General features: G+C 41.6%; 1 protein-coding gene across 1 annotated transcript in view; it reads left to right on the forward strand.

The window, feature by feature from the left end:
• Positions 1 to 14,643, forward strand: part of HECW1 (HECT, C2 and WW domain containing E3 ubiquitin protein ligase 1) — a 281,613-nt gene that overhangs the window by 229,475 nt on the left and 37,495 nt on the right. Inside the window, exons 21-23 of the mRNA XM_080386066.1 lie at positions 1,860 to 1,980; positions 3,368 to 3,481; positions 6,294 to 6,446. Coding sequence (XP_080242192.1) covers positions 1,860 to 1,980; positions 3,368 to 3,481; positions 6,294 to 6,446 — 388 coding nt within the window. The remainder of the gene's footprint in view (positions 1 to 1,859; positions 1,981 to 3,367; positions 3,482 to 6,293; positions 6,447 to 14,643) is intronic.

Below are 14,643 nucleotides of genomic sequence, written 5' to 3' on the forward strand. Positions count from 1 at the left end.
GAAGCACATTCATATTCTGTGATAGGAGCGAAGAGCACCTTCCAAATCAAAGATGTATTGCAATACTTCCAGTGCTCCTTTAAAGTTCAGTCTCCTCCACTCGGTATTCCAAAGACTTTTCTTCCCAAGACTCATCTATTTTAAGACCTGAGGGGATCATCTTGATGATCTAGTCTGACCTCCCGTGTTGAGCCCATTAACTTAGGTTTGACAGGATTCATATTTTCCAGAAAGCCCTGCTGTCTGAGAAGGTTATTTCCAGCTGTGGCATGTCTCTGTGGTTATTGTTTATGCTATAGAAATCTGAGGAGCTAATGTCTCCCTTTTGCCAAGATATACTACCTCCACTGCAGTCTGGCTGCATGGCTGCATCCAGTGGCCATTCTGAGAGAACCGACAGAAATGTGATCTGAAGAAATCCATTTTTGGCCAAGCTTAATTTAAATTATCTGGTTTCAAACAAAATTAATGGACAAGGGACATTCAAATCTCGGAGCTGGCTGTGGAAAATTAGAAGGTTTTTTGATGTGAAGAATTTAAATGCTGAACCCTTGTCTATAGGAGGGCAGTGTTTTGTCAGAATGTCCCATTTTCATCAGTGAGTTTTAACACCATTGCTGATACAGTTCCCCTCCTCTACGTCAGGACAGGTCATAAGTCTCCTGCAAGACAAAAGTCTAAGTATTTGGTGACAACATGACTAAGGAGAATGTTAAAGGAGCTGCACTGGTCTTTACTTGTTCTTGTGAAAAGACAAGAAGGGCAAATACTCATTTCTGGCAACATACTGTCTGCTTGCTTCTTTCTGCCACTGGTTACATAGCCCATGAGAACACCCATTCTCTTATGTCCTGGGGGAAGAGATGTCTAACAGAAGAAAAGAAGCATCGCAGGGGATTCTCTTTGCACTGCATGTAAATATTCCGTTTTGTTTCACCAGCAGAGACAATTAGTAATGTCCTTCCCTCCTGGCAACCACGATAAATTATGCTCCCAGTGAATGTGATTTTCCTTTTTTTTTTTTCCCTTCCTGTGGAGGACTTCCTGCCAGGTTTCTCATAAAAGGGCTTGTTTTTATTGTCTTCTGTAATGAGATAGGGAAATGGGATTTCATGGATCCATTCTTTGACCCTTTATGCGTGGCACTTGTTTATACAAAAGGACTGATCAGCTACTTTGAAAATGCAGACTTCAAAACAAAACAGGTGCCAAATTGCTAAAAATCTGCTGTATGTGTGAATCATAATAGGAAAATGTAGCATTTCTTGCTGACACAAATCCTTCTTGATGCCACAAAGGGGTTTTGTGTTGATAGCTGGAAGTGTTTAATATACAGTCAGATTAACACAGGGAAACCCGATTCCCAGCTTGGTGAGGGTGCTAGGCTCCAGTGAGAAGCATTGCTTTGAGCTCCAGAGGTTTAATCCTGCCAAGTAAGGGGATCTCCTGTACGATGCAGAGGAGGGAGAGCTCTAAAAAAAGGGAAAGAAAACCTAAATAGCAGTGACTGTGAGTGGGAGTTATGCATGTCAGTCTTTCTCGTGCCTTTCTGATCCTTGAATTTCCGTTCAGATCGATCACAGTTAAAGGCTGAGGCAACGCACAGGTTCACACAAGGCAAGCTTAACAGTTCTTTTAGTGAAGAAGATACAGCCCCTAGAAGTCATTGCAGTCACTGAATGATAGGAACTTACAGTTCCATTAATGCCAGGTAGAACAAAAATAATACTGAATGCCATGTATACCTGTAAAAAGTTCCTCATGCATTTGTTAGCCTGTTCTGTCTGGAAGCATCAGCTGCATGATTTGGAAATTTCAAAGCCCTTTACACTTTAGGATGCTGTTCATTTTCCCACCAGGGCTGCAGCGAGCAAGTGCAAGAGCACCTTCTCCATACAGGAGGGACTTTGAAGCCAAGCTGCGCAATTTCTATCGAAAACTTGAAGCCAAAGGGTATGGGCAAGGTCCAGGTAAAATTAAGTGAGTATTATGACAAGTCACTCAAATAGTCTGGCATGGTGTCTTTTATCTTTATCCATGAATGAAGGCACTCGGAGTGGGAAGCACACCAGAGATTGCACTTTGTACATGAACAATCAGGGCAAGATAAAGTCTTAGTAAGTCCTGCAAAAGTGTGACCTTTGAGAGGTTTTTGTGTGAAAGTGTTATTTCGTATAGATTGATATTGCCTTACACTCCCATTCCCTACCTATTTAACAGGGACGTTGCTGTTCCTGCCTATAATTTTCTAGTAGGAAAACCATCCATTCAGGCAAATGTCCACCAAAGATTATTAAAATCTACGCCACTGTAATGATGGAATGGCTCCCAGTCCTTTGGATCTACATATCAGTATAACTCAGGACCAGAGTATGACCCTACGGAAGTTTGCCCAGATATGCCAGTTTAACTTTCTGTGGTTCTTTGTGTTGGTAGCCCTCCTGAAGTTGAACTAGAGGGGTTTGTGCCTCTCTTCATGTGTTTTGGGGATCTCTGTCACTTGGTTGTGGGGTTTGCTTTACAGGCATCTTGTTAGTTGGTTTTTGAGTCTGTACCTACTTGTGCTCCACCTAGTTATCCAACTTGGCCAAAGGACTATGTGTTTCTAAGGTATTTCCTGGGCATCTGGTTGAATTTATGCATCGGGTTGGCTTCCTACCAAATCACATCTGTTGTGGACAAAAGTAGTGTGAAGCCAAGCAATGTATTCCAGGGAAACATCATCATCAAAATATTCTCACAGAGCTGGGGAGTCAGTCGTTGGTTATCACTTTTGGTGTCCTGCTAAGTGGCTTCAAGGCACACACGAAATACATTTTAGAATGTCTGTCTTAAAATGTCCATGAACAAGAGGGATTCCTTGCACAGGTGATGTTGAAATGTACTATTCATTAAGTCGTTTTAGAGGTTGGCGGAGGAGTGAGAGGTGTACTGTCTAAACAGAGGTTGATACTCCCTTTGCTTACCTGCTACAGAAGCAGTAATTCTGTGGGCATTCACTGGATTAGATCCAGGAAGAGTGTGGGGCCAATCCCAGAAGGCTGTGACCTCGTATATACAGGAAACTCACAGCCCCTTCTGCCATAGCAATGTGTACGCGGAGGGTGTTACAGAGACGCTTAGCGGTAGAGCAGCTCTTTGAACCTGATCACAGCGTTGTGAAAAAGTTCACCTTTGAGGCATATGGAAAAGCCTAATGAGACAACTCACTGAAAACCCATAATGTTCAAGTAGCATGTGCACCAGTGGATGCAACTTCATTAAGTTCTCTGAGAATGAACATCTCTCTTTACTAGCTCTTACCCTCAGCCTCACAGGCTCACACAAGACTCAATCATTAGGTCTTTATTTCTGCCTCCCTTTGCAGGTTAATTATACGGCGTGACCACTTGCTGGAAGGCACCTTCAACCAGGTAATGGCATATTCACGCAAGGAGCTCCAGCGGAACAAACTCTACGTCACGTTTGTTGGCGAGGAAGGGTAGGGAACCACAAAATGCTATCAGTTTTGAAGTAGCTGTTGACTAAGGCTGAGATTCTCTTGTTATGTAATGCTTCTTTGGTTTTGTTTTACCTCTGAGTAAATGATTCATCTTAATCAGCTCAAACCTTTGTTAAAAACAACAATAGCAATAATGCTTCATTTTCCTATAGCACCTTCCATCTACATGTCTCCAAGTGACAATTTAAGTGGTTAAATCTGATGTCTTCTTGCTGCCATAGGTATTTTGACTGGCTGGAAGGCAAAACTGAACTACAGACCCATGTTTACACACCGAATCAGTCTCAGGACTGTAATTAGAGACCAGACCTTTATCCCCTTTGTTACTCTAACTCTTTAAAATGGATCTGGTTTTGCTTCAAAAATTTTTGCTTTGCATGCCATCCAATGACCATTTGTTATCCATATGTGGACTTCTTGTTTCTGGCTGAAGTGAGAAACGTGAATACCATTCAGTCTTTACAGTTTAATTCACCCAGTTGGAAGCTGAAAGTAATAGAAGTGTCTTATGAAGACCTTTTCTCAGGAAACCTTCTGCCAGCCTTTCAAATCCAGGAGCCATTCTTGTGTGATTAAAGCCAGCCCCTGACCTTTTCTTTCCAAGTCTAAACAATCTTTCAAAGCCACCCTGGCTCACTCACCTCAAGAGCTATGTTGTAATTGAGGCTTAATCCACATGCTTTTATAATTGAAAGACCATTGTGCATATTTCCAGTGTTCCATATAACAAGGGCATGTATTGTATTTCAATAGCTTTGCATATAACGTTTCTTTTTTTACAAAAAAACCACATGGGTAAGATTTCAGTTCCAAAGGTGCCAGAACAGTAAGGCTCTGGGGCAGCTCTCAGAGTGTCCAGCAGCTGCTGACACTGTCAGCTCTGAGGTCGCATGTCAAGTGAAGAGCTTCTGCCAAGGTGACTTTGGGGACATGTTAGGTCCAGTGGAAAACAGAAGCCACCAATCTCAGAGGGTGACTCAGTGACGTCAGTGTCAGGGGTTTTCTTAACTCTTACTTTTTATGCTCCGTGGATGCAATATTATTTAACAGAGGTCGTCTTTCACAGCTGGTTTTGCCTCTGGCTTGCAAGTAAAGCATAAACATGCAGCATACTTCAGCTTGCATTTTTGAATAACGTTCTAGTGTGCTAACACTAGCCAAAGTCATGTTGTTTTCTCCACATCTCTAATAACTTCTACTGTGTGTGGCACGGTGTCCTCAGGAGAAATTACAAACCAATTTGATTTGCAAATTCATTCATTCTTCACTGATTCATTTACATCTGAAGATACATTCCCCCAAGGTTTCTGCTGTTTAATGCTAATACAGGTTCTGCTGGAGGGACTCCAAAATATCAATTCCCTACTGAAAAGAAGAGTTGATGCTGTATGGACACAGCTTCCCATGTGTTTCAAAGCTAAAATGTCATTAAAAATGAACTGTGAAGTCTTTATGACGAGTTAATGTGTTGCCCAGAAATGCAATACCTAGGCTCTCCTTTGGAGGTTTTTGAATACAAACAAGTGCTGTTCATAGTTCTTCACTCCAGTCATCATCAGGCTTAGCCCAGTATTTTAATATCTATTGAAGAGATCTGTTAAATGACTAGCACCAGTGATTCTTGTGGGCTTATTACCACCCCCTTTTGCTGTTGTGGCTTTAGTCTCACCACATGATCCTAGAGCTAAAACTCCTCAAAGAGAAAAGTACTGAATCTCCAGAAGTGAAACAGAGGAGGATGGGCTGGCCTGCCCTTTATCACATTTCTAATTGCACAGATCAATCATTCAACACCTTGTGGTTATGCTTCCATAACTTCAAACATAAGACAGAACATTCTGATCCAGCTGCAGTTTTCTGCTCACTTTACATTTGTTAAGTAGAAGGAGTAGTGCCCACCTCTGAAAATCTTCCGGCACACGTGACATATGGCTACAAATCATCTGTTCATATTGCTTGCTACATGTACGTTTATTTTAGGTTGAAAAATCTACCTACCACTATTAGAGGACATTCTGTTTTTAATAAATCCATCACAGTTGAATTTAATGCATTCGTGAAGCTTTTTTGGGTTGTTTTTTGGTTTTTTTTTTTTCCCCAAGTTGAGATAATTGGAAACAGCTTGATTTAAATTTGAGTTGGGAAAAAAAAAAAAAGCACAAGTTAAAAAGGTGACTCTACAGAGCAAAATCATGCAGCAGCAAAGCAGATCTTCAGATGTACCACATGTGTTTGAAATTTTCAGAAAAGTAGAAATGCTTAGAGGGAACAACTGAGGAACCACCATTCTACCTTAAGAGACAGTTCTGATGGGCCTTGCTTTTGTTCAGCATTGACCTTCAGGTTCTACCTTTAGCTAAGAGCATCCTTGGAGCTGGATTGTATCTTCGGTTACATCTCAGTGTAGGAGAGTAAAAGCAACTTCTGCTCCAGCCTGGGCTGTCTGGGCTGTGAACCCAGGTGTTCATAGGCAGGTCAAACCCACCCACGAAAATGCTAAAAAACTTTGTACCTCTGATTTACTAAGCCTTTGGAACAAAGGAAAAGAAACTACTTAAGGGATGTGTCTGAGTTATGATTCCTCCCAGATCAGCCTGGATGCTGGTGAAGGTTCAGCACCATGACTTGTTCAGGGCTCAGAACCAAGTTTTGAAAGGAGGGGTACACCATGTTAGAAACACGTGGCTGCCACAGGGTAGGTGTTAGACAGCAGCCAATGTCGGCAAAACCCAGAAAATTCGCTCAAATGGGAGTGAGACTCATTTTATCTTTCTTACCTTTTCCTTTCCAGGTTGGACTACAGTGGCCCCTCCCGAGAATTCTTCTTCCTTCTGTCTCAGGAGCTCTTCAATCCCTATTACGGGCTGTTTGAGTATTCAGCCAACGACACTTACACTGTACAGATCAGCCCCATGTCTGCCTTTGTTGAAAATCACCTGGAATGGTAAGAACATTTTATGCGGAACTGAACAATCCTTTTAGAGCAATACGGAAATGAAAATGCAAAATACAAAAGCTGCCAGTTTAGACTAGACTGCATACAAATGTCATTGCTTCTGCTGGGAAGAAGGGGGAAGCAGGCTGGGAGAAGGAAGAAAGGGAGTCTGTAAATACAACAGCAGGCTCTGAAAAAGCAGTTGTGATGAGGTGGTACTATAGAAGTATCCGGCTCACATTACTTGGGACTTGATGTTTGTTTACTTCTGTGTGAATTTGAAAAGGACAAGGAGAAGAGCTCTGCTTAATCCAGGCCTCATATCCTTGGTCCCTTTCTAAGAATAGCAAGTGTGGTCTTTCTGTACGTCAAGCAGCATTGTGCTTGGAAGCTGTACAGTGTTCTGTAAGAGCCACTTTGCTGCTCTGTACCTACTACAAGCCTTACAAAAGGCCCAGTGGAAGCGGATTCTTTTCTCCCCTGACAGAGCATCCCAGCTTGTATGTGGCAAGGCCAGTAGAGCGAGCAGGTACTTCACCGTACCAAGTATGTGTGCAAACAGACAAACTGCTGATCTTCTTCCTTTATCAAAAATTCTGAATGCATGTTGTGATCTCCTTATTTTTCTATCTGCCTCCAGATCTGTTTGTTTTCGGGAGTTGTTTTCCCTTTGGTAGTTTCAGATGTGGTTCAGTGAAACATGGGCTGCAAACCCTGGGCGTCATTTGGTCCCTTGTGGGCCTTCATTGTGTCAAAGAAATAGTGCCACATGGGTTTGTTCCTATGATGTTTTTCTTTGTCTAACCAATCTCACTGGCTCCTCTCAAAGATCCCTTTTTTAAAATGGATTTTTTACCACTTTAAAATGGAAGGTGATCCAGGCCCCTTTTAGATTGCAAATAATACATGCCTCTCTATTCTTATAAACAGATCCTCATTTGGCTTACAGTGGGCAGGAGATCAAGGACAACTAAATGGTTATACCATCACCTCTATTAAGGTAGCAGTGGGGAAAAGAGGGTTGTTGCTGGGACTAGCATGGGCTCTGAATTGGTGGGGTTTTTTGTGTTATCACTTCCAGCAGTGGAGCACTATGCTAACAATGATCCTTGCATTAGAGTGTTTCTCTACTGACGTTAGCAGGAAGAGAGCAGCTTAGTTCTTACAGCTTGTCCATCTCCCACTCCAGTCCTGTTCATTAGACATTATGCAGCGGCTTCTTACTTTTCAAGAAGAAATGCAGTCTGCCCTTTGTTCAGCTTAACAGACAACACGGATAAACTTTTGATTTAGGAGGCTGTATTTGTGAAGATGTGTTTTGATTTCAGGGCGTGGGACCACTTAGACAGGTGCAAACCCAAGATCATTCTGCCCACACTGTGAGCAAACTGGAAGCAGGCGTTTTTCTCCAGAAACGGTGCTGCCGTTTTATCTCAGCAATATTTGAAATAAGCCCTCTTATCTGCTATAAACACTGTCATTGTGAAGGGTTCAGCTGCAGTTTTCTTTAGGGATAAAGTCTGCTGCAGAAAGTATGTAGTTTGTTTGATCCCCTCATTGTGTTCTTCTGTTCACTGAGAGATTTCAGCATGGAAGAGGCAATTTTTTTAAAGGTCTCCTGGGCATATAGAGCAGCAGAAAGACACCTCATATGATTTTCTGTAGCTGTTAGCATTTAACTCTGAAATCAGTAGCAGCTGGACACTTTGGACAGTCGTTCTCCAACTACACGTATCTGTCTATAACAGGCTTCTTGTATACAGAATGTTATTTGGCCTTTGGGCATTTTTGGTTTTCTTTTAGAAAAGAGAAATGAAGTCCTTTGGCCTGCAGAAGGAAATAAATGCTGTGTACAAAGAGGTTTGTACATAAAGTAGTCTAAATAGGGCAAGATGCAGGACCCAAGGGGAAGATAAGCAATCCAGTAAGTGCTTGGAAATACTTCTTGAACCTGTTATGGAAATAACTGACTGAGACCAGCAGTTTATAATTAGCCTGGTAGGTTTCATGATTGGCTTGTAGATATCCAGACATTCTACATGTTTTTTTGACTGACCTTGGCTACTTATGTGTAACCCTAGAGTACTGTACAGCTGAAACAGGGTTTGGACTAAGCTTTTTAAAACTCAAAGAGTACGATTCTCCTATAAAGGCTTTATAGGCTAACTTCTCTCAGGGCACTGTACTAACTTGCTTGTCATTATTTGTTCACGAAGAATGGGGGTTTCTGAAGTTCGCAGTCTTTCTCCAACTTTGTTCGTATCCAAGTCAGTGCTGAAACTTCTGTTTCTCAGATTTACTTGTTGATATGATTCCAACAGAGCCTCCTCCCTCTAACATGCAAGAAACAAAGATTATTTTCCTGTTCCCAAATCTGTTATGAGACATCAGTTAACATAGATGGATGAATCAGTTTTGAGAGTCCCAGGGTCACAGATAATTAATATTCATATTCTTTTCAAAGCTTGAAGCTTGATGTCAGTCATAAAACCCACACAACCACAATTGGTTTAGATTTGCAGATGTCTTGAACTGTATGACTTGTGGTGCTGTGGGGCTTATCGTTTATGTGGAATCTATCCTTGCCATGTTTTTCTGTACAGTAATTCTTCAAGACCTATTCAGACATGGCTATATTAAGAAACAGGGCTAGCAAAAAAAAAAACTCCCTCAAATTTATTTTACATTTTTTCTTCCTTAAGCAAATGGTGGCAAGTTTGAGATAAATACAAGAAAATGCAAAGATGTGAAGTTTTGTTCATATTGGCAGAATTGAGAAATACACTGCTCTTTTTTTTCCCTGGCTGAATAGTTACAGTTCTGCCCCTTTTAATGGTTTATTTCATGCCTTGCTCTTTGTACAAACAGCATTCTGAGTCCAAAATGAGCACATCAAAGCGCAGAGTAGTTGTATGTATGCCAAGTTAAGAAGGAGACATAATGACTGGAAAATATTTCTCATTTATGGAGAAACTGAGATTTAACACCTTTCCTGCAAGCTTCCATTGAATAAGACTTTTTCCTTCAGTTAACACGTGTGCATGCTGAACACACAAAATGCAAGATATCACACATTTTCAAAGTTTAAAAAACCCTTTTTAAATCCCTCTGTATCTGAAAGGACACAGTTATATCTTTCAGCCTAGGAAATCAGATGATACACATCTTTATCTGCATGCTGCAGGATGTACCTGAAGCTCAGAAAAGCTGCTTTTAATCCATGCCAGTAATGAGCCATTCTATCTGATCTAGGTAATGTGTCTAGCTCTTTGCCTGAATATTTGAAAATATCTTCCAAAGTACTATTTATACCCCCACTTAGCTTGCCCTTTTCCAAGTGGGTAGAATGTGGTGGCAGCTGGTATATACTATTTCAGTGAAAAGAATATGATTTAGCCCAGAAATAATATTCTTGTCTTTGCTCTTGGTCAGGTGTTTTGGGCAACAAATAGGGTGAGTCACTGAAGAATCCTTCTCAAGTTTTGCTCAGTATGCTGGGAGACAGCCTGGTGGGAAATACTAAATGTTTTTATCACAACCTCATGCAAAGTTAGAGGTGTAATATTCCATACAGCTCCATAGTGCTGAGTTCTTGCATACTAACAAATGGCTCCCAGGAGCTTGCCACATTAGCTTCTCACTTTCCTCCTGCTAACAGTCCTTTGAAAGATTTTAGACTGGCTTTCAGTTCTCTGCAGCACTGAAGCACTTGAGGTCCAGGATGCCCAATATTAGACGGTATATAGAGATACTTTTTCACTGGGATGAAAAAGGTTTCTGTCTTTGATTTAAATGACTAAGGTTTGATTGAATATTGTAGTTCTGGTTTTCACCAAAAATAAGTAAATAGTAAAAGGTTGGATGGGTAAATCAGCCTTGAAAAAAAGAAGAATCCTGATGCATAATAGATAGAGGAAATGTCTTTCTGAATTCTGGGAACAAAATACCTAGTTCCAGGGTTTGCATAGTCTCAAATCTTCCTGTGGGTCACTGGTTACTCCCCCTGCCTTCTTCAGGGTGCATTTTCAAGGGCTCTTGAAAGTTGCTGGTGTCTTTCCACTGCATCTCATTCACTCTATTGTCACAAAATGATTTGCCTAATCATGCTGTGATACACTGTGGTTTTCCTCCGGTGTTTGTTTTGCCTGTCGTTTTCCATAGTACTTCCCTACTCAGCTCTAGCTAAGCAAATTAGTAAACTGAATGTTTGTTTCTGTGACTATTTCTGTATTGTCTTCACCAAACCCGAAGAGAATTAACTCTGTGCTGTTTCATTGTTCATGTAGCTACCCATTTCAGACGTTGTGATTTGGCTGTCATCAAAATACCGCGTAAGAATTTCCACTTCTTAGAATAAGGCAACTCTCAGTGTTTTCTTGTGATTTTTCCCTCCCTGCTATGAGTACTTAATCTGACAGTGGCAACAAATGCATCATCTTCTCAGTTCACAAAACATTGTGTTCACCATCTGCTGTGAGGTAGAAATCCAGTCTCTCTTTTTCCTGTCTTTTGAGTGGGCCAGAGTTTTCCTTCACAGCGGTCCTGCTCCCCTGAGTAATCCAGTAAGATAATTTAATGCACCCTTCTTTGAGAGACAGCACTGTACCCATAGCACGGTCACCTGCACCAGACTTTTCGTCCCCAGATCACTTGCCTGGTATTTTATCTGACTTGCTGCAGCAATCCATGTCACATCATCTATTTTCAAATGTTTAGTTCATTGCATGTTTGTAAATGTGGAACCATAACCAGAAATGTGAAAAGAAGCCCAGTCTCTGCATAGAAGACCAGATGGCCTAGACAGATAAAATCATTTGCAGACATTCATTTGGAGTTCTGAGGGATGCTAACTTGAAACATGTTTTTCTGTGTTTTCCTAGTGAATTAATGACAGCATGTCTTTTTTAACAATTAGGCATTTGCAGACCTTGCTGTGACATTTATGCAGCCAGAGAGCAGTACCCCAGTGTCACAGTTAACTTGGAGGTATTTACAGCTTGCTAATCATACTCAGCATTCTGTATCCATCTCAGAAAAGGCCTGATTGGGTTTGTCTGTTTGTTTGTTTTTCTTTAAATGAAATTTAATACATTTTGTTTGCAGAACCTTATTAGAAAGTTGAAGATTTGTGAGTAAAATGTTTTTGTGCAGAACCCTACTGAAGACCACAAATACGATGTGATAGTCAGGCCCAGTGGCCCAGGTCCCCAGAAGCTGTAGGCTGATTCCTGGCTGCAGTGTCCTAATGAACTCCATTTACTTAATGCTCATTTGGAACTGCTTTGAGGCAGGAATTTCTTCATTAGGTTCCCATAGTTCACCTTTCCTTCTGCCCTCCGATACCCCTTGGTCCATGCTGCCGAATGGAGTCAGACAGAAGACTTGCATGTATTTCTACATCATATTCTGTAGGCAGATGCAAGCCTGTTGCACCCACTCTCCATGCAGACACAAACTTGCATCCCCTCTGCTCCAAGCCAGCTGGTGTGGTTACTGCAACACTGAGCCGAGAAAATATATGCTGCCTCCCATCAGGGATTACTTCAGGCTTGGCACTGCCTCGATCGCTTTTACGTGCCCTGGCAAGCTTGGCACATGAGCAGAGCTGCGCAGTGCTGCGTGGGTACAACCCCAGCCAGACTCTGACCTTCCCTTTCATTTATTTCATGTAAACGAGAAACCACGCGGCCATCACTATCCATCTCAAGCATGTCAAAGAATCCAGGGTATTATTTATCCCATTTTTTTTGTTTTAATAAACTCAAGAAGAACCAAGAATGTTGCAGCCTTAGCTGTTCTTTCTCCTTGGAGAGCCTGGTCAGTTTTCTTAACCCAATTTCATTAGGAGCTGTGCTTTGTGCGGTTGCCCTGCCTGCCCATCAGACAGTTTCCTAATCAGTTTGAGACCTGTGTGACAGGAAGGTAAACATCTCAAAGATACTAATGGCCTAAAAGCTTTGCAAACCTGGGGGCTGAGTAAAGGATAGATGTGCAGAAGGATGCCTCAGTGAGGGCAGGCTGGTGAGCTGTTTGGCCTCTCAGCTGGCCAGTTAGCACCAACAAGCTGACAGGTCCATCACAGGTGCAGGCTGCAAACCAGCTATAGCATCTCACTCAGTAGCTTGAGGATGTGAAGCAGAGCTGTGAAAGCTTGGGCAGGCAGAGGGAAGAAACTGGAGATGCTCCAGAGCGTGCCAAGTGCTAGCAGAGATGTGTAGGTGGAAGTGGAGCTCTTGCAGTGTTGTAATGTAGAGCCATCAGAGACAGATCTGTAGGAAACAAAGCTCCACTAGTCCTGCTACATGGAGAATGACTTATTTCAATTAAAGTGTTTTTAAAGAAAGTGACAAATTGCCTTATGACCTAATGGGTTGTATTCAGACGATGACCGGCTCATAGGATGGATTTAGACACGTTCCGTGGCTTTTTATAGAAACAGTGGAGAAATGTAGTCACAGCATCTAAGCAGGAGGTCTGCAAGCAGCCATAACTCCTCTCCACTGACTGAAAGTAGCTCTGGGGAATATGTGGCCTGAACTACTCATTTATTTCTAATTTGTCAACTGTTGTGGCAGGCGACCTACGTATGGCCCAATACCTGTTTTATTAAGGGAGTCAGAAACACCGAGTTTGGTTTGGGGCTCCAGTGGGCCAGTTGTGTGGGTCTGCGTTTAGGTGGGGAATGAATTTAGAAGACGAGTTTCACAGCTATCTTGAAGGGGCCTGTTTGTGCTCAACACTGAATAATCATCTTCTTAAAAATCAGTTCAGATGTAGCTCCCCAGAGTGGGGCATCCAGCAACATCCAGTTGGTTTTGAAATCAGATGATTACCTCTTTGCCTCAGTTTCCATCTAAAGAGATTTCCTAGTATGTAATCAACTTGAAATCCATTTGATGTACACTAATGCTCTGAACTACTTTGAAATTCTCAGATGAAAGGCACCATAGAAAACCAAAGCATTTAATGTTACATTACACTATAAATTTTAATTACTAGCAATATCTTATTTTAAATAAATCATGTTTGCATGAAAAATTTTCAAGCACTACTGTAAATCTTCTGGACAGGAATGATAATAAAATAAATATGCAGCTGAAATAATTTTATAAGATCTTTTCACTATGTGAAAAGGGTATGTTACTGAAATGCCTTCTTGCTGCTCTGCTGTGATCTCTTTCAATACCTTCTGTACTTAAGTAAACTTTGATTTTCCTATTAAGTTTGATGTATGACTGTATCACATAGGGCCTGCCTCAACAGCTGGTTAATTATTTATTAAGGGTCAGGAGGAATTGGAAGATTAAAGGCAAACCAGACTGAAGGAGAAAAAAAACATTCTCCCTAACTGAGCTTCTACAGCAACCTTTTTATTAAAAAGGTTCTGCTTTATATTTACTTTATTCTTGACTTTCTGTCTGTTAGTAGAGGACTTTTTTCAAGTTCTTTTGAGAATCTGGATGGTGGTGTCACATGTGTTGAAAGAAGAATTGTCTCTCAGTCTCTCCTCCCTTTCCCTTCTCCGAATCTCATAGTGTCTAGCACTGCTTCCATAATTACAGTTTGGTTTGAGGGAAAGGCGGTTGTTCTGTTTTGTTGGGTATTTACAAAAGTCATCTTTATGGTTTTTCCCTTGCGTAAGGCCATTTAGTCTTGTGCAACACTGTGGATTAAATTTGCCCAGAGATGGGAGGCTTCACAGGCAGATCTCTGTAGCGTCTCCCCTTTGCGTGTGGTAGAGGAGAAGAGGGTAAAATCCACAGTGCCTGCGAGCATGTGGGCCTGCAGGGAAGCATCAGGGTGGGCACTGACGGTGCGTTCATTTGTAGTGGCGAAAAACTCCCAAGGAGTGATGAGTGTCCTCCTATCTCTTGTTCCAGCTGCACCAGAACGGCAAGGCTGCGCTGCCCCTGTGAAGTGTTGCTCAGCCATCTCTGCCCCTCCTTATTTCTCACTACATTTTATTCAGACTTCGGTAAGGTAAAGAAAAGTCAGGTACAGCAGGTGCAGAAATTCCCAAAAAAACCCCAACCTTTTTTATTAGTAAACAGAATTCATACATCCAAAGAAAGACTGCTTGTGGAGCAGAATTGTTTTCAGTAAATCACCCAAATTCATTTGGGGTATTTTTGAGTAGAAAAGGCATTTCTCTTTGTGTAGGGATCTCCCTGGAATATTTTGAAAGTTAGAAGTTTCATTTGTCCTT

This window comes from Falco punctatus (genome assembly GCF_963210335.1).
Source record: "Falco punctatus genome assembly, chromosome: 4".
Taxonomy (NCBI): domain Eukaryota; kingdom Metazoa; phylum Chordata; class Aves; order Falconiformes; family Falconidae; genus Falco; species Falco punctatus.